This window comes from Pyrus communis, chromosome 3 (assembly GCF_963583255.1).
Source record: "Pyrus communis chromosome 3, drPyrComm1.1, whole genome shotgun sequence".
NCBI lineage: Eukaryota > Viridiplantae > Streptophyta > Magnoliopsida > Rosales > Rosaceae > Pyrus > Pyrus communis.
In genome coordinates, this window is record NC_084805.1 from 28,143,778 (window position 1) to 28,152,419 (window position 8,642).

At 38.6% G+C, this 8,642-nt stretch overlaps 1 protein-coding gene across 1 annotated transcript; it reads left to right on the forward strand.

Moving 5' to 3' along the window:
* Positions 1-2,562: 2,562 nt before the first annotated feature.
* On the forward strand, positions 2,563-4,586 carry LOC137727810 (polyphenol oxidase, chloroplastic). Its single transcript, XM_068466640.1, has one exon. It carries the CDS (start codon positions 2,598-2,600, stop codon positions 4,377-4,379), a length of 1,782 nt encoding a protein of 593 aa, XP_068322741.1. The 5' UTR covers positions 2,563-2,597; the 3' UTR covers positions 4,380-4,586.
* Positions 4,587-8,642: the final 4,056 nt, after the last annotated feature.

Sequence of the window (8,642 nt, forward strand, 5' to 3'; positions counted from 1 at the left end):
TGTGTTAAAGGGAATATAGGTGCTCTTGCTGAGTGTAATTCGGGTTCTGCAGTTTATGATGGGGTCTTATGTGATTTTACGGGTTATTTTCTTGGCGGTTATTCTCAGAGTTTGGACATTATACTTATATGTAGAGCTTCATGCTGTCATCCTTGTTGCGGATTTGCCCCACCGCATGGGTTTGGTGACTTGTTATTGACACTTGCAAATTTTCATTTTACACTTCTTACAAGTGTATTTTTCTTTCTAAATATATAAAATATAAAGTGTAAAATAAAAATTTTAAAATACCAATAACAATTCATTTGCTTATAAACACGTACAAATTTATTTATTTTATATGAAATTAATACTCTCAACAAATTAATTTAATAAATTTCATGCATCAAGACCAATCCACTACTTGTACACCTCGTTATTTAATAAAGTGCCACGAGTCTCTTCATCCTGCTACTTATAAAAGAAGTGGTTGTGACAAGTGGGTGCATGATCTATAAAGCTCTGTATACATAAACTAATCTATTTTCAGATCTAATGACATTTATATTCGAATTTTTTAATTTCTCGAGGATAATTTTTTTATACAAACGAGTTCGATGAATAATACTTGAATAATTTGGCACATGTTAGTATTCGAAAACATTTGGGGGACAGAACCCAAAAGCATAAAGTCCTCAAGAGCATACTCAATGCCGTTCCACACGTCATACAATTTCTCTTAAACAAGGTTATCCGCTTCGGATTCAAATCTTCTGCCCATGTGTTCGAATTGATTAAATTCATGTAACCCATAAACTAATCTCAATTTGATGTCCTTTATTTAATTAAGTGCCTTGACACTTCATTATCTTTTGTCTTCATCATCATCATAACCTCCTATCTACCAACTCTTGATTAAATTAATGTAACCCATAAACTAATCTCAATTTGATGTCCTTTATTTAATTAAGTGCCTTGACACTTCATTATCTTTTGTCTTCATCGTCATCATAGTCTTCTATCCACCAACTCCAACATCAATTTTTTTTTTTTTTAGCCTAGACTGTAGCTCAATATCAAAAGAGTTACGTAAAGTATTTAAGCAACCTAAAAGAAAATTAAACAACAACGATTGACATAATATTAGTAGTCAAACATTTTATCCGATTCCCTTTTAAGCAACTTATATATTAAATTATTGTCAAAATGTAATATAAAATAGCTGATCAACGATGAGATTTTAAACAACCATTTTCTTCTAGAAAGTCAAAGGTTGTAGAGGTGACCATGTGCGCTGTGTACGTAAATCAACTAGAGCTATTGCTATTATGACAATTCATGAAATCAATTAAACAATAATTTTCCTTTTAGAAGGCATGTTAGTTATTTCTTATTGGCCAATTGCCTAGTGGATTTGGTAGACGTAACCTCTCCACCACTAACACATTTAAAAATTTCCAGAAATCCACAACGTACAATTTTAAAATAAATATTAATAACAACAATTATTTTCACCGTGACCGAGATCTGTCGCATATCCAAAATGTCACCTCCATATCGCAAAAACCAAATTTGATTTAGGATAAATAGCGCATACAAATTAGACGCGTTTCCGTTAGCCCAAAGAAAATTCTACTCTGTTTCCCAAAAAAGAATAAAAAATAAAAAAAATCTACTCACGTTACTAGCTGGATCGCTTCGCATATCTAGCTTTTGCGTAAAGAGGCAACCAAACACTAAACTAAGAAAACGTTGGGTTGACAAAGATACCATGAAGAACAAAGGGATTACGCAATCCACTTTGCAAGATAATCAAAGTCTCCCGTTGTAGACTTGTCTTAACCCTTTGCCAAGCAATAACAAGATGATATATACTGTAGGACTCAAATAGTAACTTCATTAATAATTTCGTTAATGAGTTAAGTTGTTAGTTGTTAAAGAAAAAAATGATCCGTGAGTACATAAACATGATTATTTTCTACTACTGTAGCAAAACACTATCTATAAATAATAACTAATTAGTGAATTTGAATAGTTCTACCTACTCGATGTAACCTAAAATATATTGTATTCAAGATAGTACCATTTTATAGTGCATTCGTTGATATCTACGTTGAGATAGCATTATCTATTGTATGAAAAATTCTATCCTATTATATTACAATTGTGTGTTAATCAAAGATTTTCTCCTTCGTTCTTAACGTTAAACACCTAGAAAAGAAGATTAAAATATTTACCAGGGAGGGAAGATTCTCTGCGATTCCCTTTTCTCTTAACACCCCACGTGGGGCAAGTGATTGGGGGTCCTTTTTTTTCTTTTTCTATTTCGTCAACTACGGGGTATCTGCATGGTTATTGGTCATAAAATCCGGAACCGGATTTACACATCATGAGCCTGCTGAGCAGACGATCCGTGACGTTGAAATTTAATCCAACGGTTATAATTATTATAATTTTTAAATTTTTTTTATTTGTAACCGTTTGATCAAATTTTAACGGTCCGGATTGCCTTAGCAGGCTCATGATCTGTGAATTCGGAGAGGATCCACCTAAATCCTTTATAAAAGCAGCCTCATTGATCTTTGTCAATGTACCCAACAAAGCCAGAGAGGTAAGCCATGGCGTCTCTCTCACCTCCGGTAGTCACCACCCCCACCGTTCCCAACCCCGCCACAAAACCTTTCTCCCCCTTCTCTCAAAACAACTCCCAAGTTTCCCTACTCACAAAGCCCAAGCGTTCCTTCGCACGTAAGGTCTCATGCAAAGCCACAAACAATGACCAAAATGATCAAGCACAGTCCAAACTAGACAGGAGAAATGTGCTTCTTGGTCTTGGAGGTCTATACGGCGTGGCGGGTATGGGCACAGACCCGTTCGCCTTTGCCAAGCCTATAGCCCCACCAGACGTATCTAAATGTGGTTCTGCAGACTTGCCACAGGGTGCAGAGGCTACCAACTGCTGCCCGCCGCCCGCCACAAAAATCATTGACTTTAAGCTGCCTGCCCCCGCCAAACTCCGCATCAGGCCACCGGCTCACGCCGTTGACAAAGCCTACAGGGACAAATTCTACAAAGCGATGGAGCTCATGAAAGCCCTACCCGACGACGATCCACGTAGCTTCAAGCAACAGGCAGCCGTGCATTGCGCTTATTGCGACGGCGCGTACGACCAAGCCGGGTTCCCAGAACTCGAGCTCCAAGTCCACAACTCATGGCTCTTCTTCCCGTTCCACCGTTACTACTTGTACTTTTTCGAGAAGATCCTAGGCAAACTCATTAACGACCCGACATTCGCTATGCCGTTCTGGAACTGGGACTCGCCAGCCGGCATGCCACTGCCCGCGATTTATGCTGATCCAAAGTCCCCTCTCTACGACAAGTTCCGATCTGCCAAACATCAGCCGCCGACTCTGATCGATCTCGATTACAACGGGACCGAGGACAATGTGTCAAAGGAAACCACAATCAACGCCAATCTCAAAATCATGTACAGGCAAATGGTGTCCAATTCCAAGAATGCTCAGTTGTTCTTTGGGAACCCGTACAGGGCAGGGGACGAGCCTGACCCTGGTGGCGGCTCCATCGAGGGGACCCCACACGGGCCGGTTCACTTATGGACCGGTGACAACACCCAGCCCAACTTTGAGGACATGGGGAACTTTTACTCCGCTGGTAGGGACCCTGTATTTTATGCACACCATTCGAATGTCGATCGAATGTGGAGTATTTGGAAAACTCTTGGAGGTAAGAGAACTGATCTTGCTGACAAGGACTGGTTGGACTCCGGATTCTTGTTTTACAACGAGAACGCAGAGTTAGTCCGAGTCAAGGTCAGGGACTGTTTGGAGACCAAAAATCTTGGGTATGTATACCAAGATGTGGACATTCCTTGGCTCAGCTCGAAGCCAACTCCGCGAAGGGCTAAAGTTGCATTGGGCAAAATAGCGAAGAAGCTGGGAGTTGCTCACGCAGCTGTTGCGTCGTCCAGCAAGGTGGTGGCAGGCACTGAGTTCCCGATAAGTCTGGGGTCGAAGATAAGCACGGTGGTGAAGAGGCCGAAGCAGAAGAAGAGGAGCAAGAAGGCCAAGGAGGATGAGGAGGAGATATTGGTGATTGAGGGAATCGAGTTTGACAGGGACGTGGCTGTGAAGTTTGATGTGTTTGTGAATGACGTCGATGACTTGCCGAGTGGGCCTGACAAGACGGAGTTTGCCGGAAGCTTTGTAAGTGTGCCGCACAGGCACAAGCACAAGAAGAAGATAAACACTATTTTGAGGTTAGGGTTGACAGATTTGTTGGAGGAAATTGAGGCGGAGGACGATGACAGCGTGGTGGTGACTTTGGTGCCCAAGTACGGCGCTGTCAACATTGGTGGTATCAAGATTGAGTTTGCTTCTTAGTTAAGTTATGTCAACCGAGGCATCAAGAATCGTATGATCATCATCATGCTTGGATCGATCATGTGTTGTAGTTCTTCAATTTGGTGGTTTTGTTGCTTTTGAATAATCAATGTTCGTGGACAAAATAAACATGATGATGATGTGGCATTTTCATCACCATGAAATATGAATTAGAAATCATTTGTTCGTTAATTTCACCTTGCTTAATTTTTTCCCCCTATGCATTAACCATTAATAGTTAGCTAGTAACATTTACTCTTTGATGGTATCATCATAACATTGTTATGTGATGTTTATCTATTCAGTTCTAAAATATTTTATTTTTTATTCTAACAATGTCACGTTATATTTTCTATTCACTATTATAAGATACATATTCATAACGTATAGGATGATTTTGAACTTCACACCTAAAAGTTTATATTTGATTACTAAAGCTCACCTAATTACCTCATGCTTATTGAAGAAAATATCATCCTATACACCAAATACTATAAAAGGGATTTAACCAGAACGAGTTAAGGTCCTTGCGTGCTTCACCTAACTAGAGGAACGACTTCCGAAGTGAAATGATGGAAACTAAAGTGCCCTTCAAACAACAATTTGTGGCAAATTGGTCCCCAATCTTCTCAATCAATTGTCCAAACTGAAGGATAAATTACCCAAACATCTCTTATATAATATCGTATCTGTTCGTTGATGTAAGCTTTAATTCTCAAAGGAAAAAGAAAATGAAAGACAACATTTCCTGTAATGTTAAATAGTGTATTTAACACAAATAAAGCACTTACATACTTTTGGACAGGCTTGAGCGGTTCGTCTCTCGATCGAGTTCTCAACGACTCCCTTCTTTTTGCAAAATGGTCGGCTTATGTGTAATTGACCTAAATATCACGATTTGCAGTAAAAATTACAAAGTGAAAGACATATTAGTGTCGTAATAGGCCAAAAAATAAAGAAATACGTCAAAAATATTTATTTAGAGGGTTGCAACCAGATTAGTGGTACAACACTGTCATACATACACAAATTGAGTCTCTAGAGTTTGTGCAATATCAATATTACCCCTTTAAAGTATAGTTTGGACACTTTAAACATGCATCATAATGCAGTACAGCTTACCATCAAAATGACCAATGGATTGATGGATGAATGAATGCCCACTCAAAAAGAGTAAGACTTAGGAATAATGTTTGATACTTTCAAAATATCATTATTATATTTTTAATGGTTGTAGTTACGAGAGTCACTCTATAAATAAAGCACTTTGTCTGTTATCAAATTCATTGCGAAAGAAAGCAAGAGAAATAATATCAGTATCCCTCCCTCTCTTTATCTGCCATCCTTTTTGTGTTATAGTTACTAAAGTTATAGTGTGATATTTTGAACCTGCTTCGCTCCTGTCCTTAGAAAGGTTATCTCTCTAACTTTTGTCTATTTATAACACGTTATCAGCACGACTCTCTAACCTTAAATAGTTCACATCTCCCTTCACCGAAAGGAAAAAAAATGCTTCCTTTAAGGTTTTTCCTGTTTTTCTTCTTCTTCTGCTTCATCTGCGTAATGCACCATCGCGATGAACTGCTAGCACTATGCCTGCTTCTCGTTCTAAATTTAACAATTACTTATATCTTTGATTTCTTGTTTGGTGTAGTTCCTGGTTTCTAACCCAGTGTTTATTTATGTTAATTTTACTGTAATCAAAGATGGTGCGGTATAATCGCCCATCATGAACTTCAAATTTAATTTTCACTGCGATCAAAGATGGTGCGGTACAATCGCCCATCTTGAGTTGTAGATTTAATTTTACTGCAAATTTTAGATGGTGCGGTATAATTGTCCACCTTGCTCTGCATATTCAAATTGATTATATCTCGCTCTGCATAATTTTATTGCAATTTTAGGTGGTGCGGTATAATCGCCTACCCTACCCTGCATATTTAAATTTTCCTGCTGTTCAAGTGGTGCGGAATGATCGCCCATCCTATGCTTGTTTCGATGAGAATGGTGCAGTACAATCGTCCTTCTCATTAATCATGAAAATCTCGAGCCTGAAGTTTCAAGTGCTTATCATTTTTGGCCTGAAGATCAAAATGAAAATTTTGTAAGAATCATAAGTTTTAACGTTATATTCCTCCATGAATACATATTATTGCAAGTTCTTACGCATCTCATTTTTCTTTCAGAAAGAAAAGAAAATGGTGAACTTGGCAAAACTTGATTTTGCTGCCCTTGACATTACTAGGAAGAATTACCTTACTTGGGGTACTAGATACCAAGATCCATCTGGAAGCAAGGAATTTTGGAGATACCATTAGGGAAGAAAACAGCTCATCCTCTTAAGATCGGGCGAAGACCATGATCTTTATTTGTTGCCATCTTGATGAGGGACTAAAGAGCGAGTACTTAACGGTTAAAGATTCGTTAGCTCTCTGGAAGACATTGAGAAACAGATACAATCACCAGACAACAGTGATCCTTCCAATGGCTCGTTATGAATGAACTCACCTAAGGATCCAGGATTTCAAGTCAGTGGCTGAGTACAATTCTGCGTTATTCAGAATTATCTCTCAGATAAAGCTCTGTGGGGATACCATTACTAAGGAAGATATGCTGGAAAAGACTTTCAGCACATCTTATGCCTCTAATGTGCTCATGCAGCAGCAGTATAGAGTGCGGGGCTTCACTGAATACAACCAGCTGATATCTGTGCTCTTGGTAGCTGAACAAAATAATGAGCTCCTGATGAAAAATCATCAGTCTCGACCTACTGGATCTGCACCATTCCAGAAGGGAATGCTGATTTCCTCGAAGTGAACGCCATATCATCTGGTGGCGATAATCATAAACTAGGACGTGGCCATAAGCAAGGCTGGTGGAACAGCAAAGACAAGAATCATGGTGGTCAGTTTGACAACCAGATTCCAAGGTGAAATTCAGGCCTGAGCTTTAAAAATGGAAATCGCCACAAATGCAAAGCTCGTATGAACAATGCTCCTAGAAACTCTGATGGAGCCTGACATATGTGTGGTGGTGATAGGCATTGGGCGCGTACCTGTCGTACCCTAAAACATTTGGTGGATCTATACCAAGTCTTCCTTAAGGAGAAGGGTGTCGAGACTAATTTCCTCGACCATGCTAGACCAATGGATATACCTGATCTAGTGTGCGACTTATCAGGACAGTTGAATGCAACACACCTAGATGTCTCAGACTTCATTGTGGAAAGGAGGAATGAAGTGTATCGGTCTGACTGAATCATTTATATTTGATATACTTTTATTATTTTGAACTTGTAGTTTGAAAACTCGCATTGCAATAAAATAGGCATTTGAATTTCTAAGTTGTTTTTAACCGTGATTCCCTTTACTCAGAAAGCATGGATAAAAGATATGATTATTCTCAAAACATGAGAAATGACGAAGATATTTGTCTTGCAGACAGCGCAACCATACATACAATACTTTGTGATCGAAACTATTTCTCAAGCTTGATGCTTACAAGAGTAAGGGTAACAACAATATCAAGTCAATCGGATGTAATTGAAGGCTCAGGGAAAACCCAGATTATGTTACCAAATGGAACAATATTATCCATACAGAATGCATTGAATGCTACTCGATCTACTCGAAATTTGTTGAGTTTCAAAGACATACATTTAAATGGATACCACATTGAAACAAAAAATGCAGAAAATGTGGAGTATCTATGCAGTACCTCCAATGATACCCAGAAGCGTATATTGGAGAAGTTACGTGGATTGTATTATACATACATAAGGATAATTGAATCACATGCTGTCATAAATCAGAAGTTCATTGATTCAAAAGATTACATGCTTTGGCATGACCGTTTGGATCATCCAGGATCCACCATGATGCGTATGATCATTAGCAACTCTAATGGACATCCATTATTGAGTAGAGACATTGCTATTTCAAATGATAACCCTTGCAATGCTTGTTTTCAAAGAAAGTTGGTAATTAGACCATCACAACTAAAGGTTAATGCTGAATCCCCATCATTTTTGCAAAGAATTCAAGGGGATATTTGTGGACCATTCAACCATCTTGTGGAGCATTTCGATATTTTATGATTTTGGTTGATGCATCTACCCGATGGTCACATGTTTGTCTCTTATCTACTCGGAATGTAGCTTTTACGAGACTTCATGCTTAGATAATCAAGTTGCGAACACAATTCCCAGATTATCCCATTAAGTCAATTCGACTTGATAACGCTAATGAATTTACGTCTCAAACC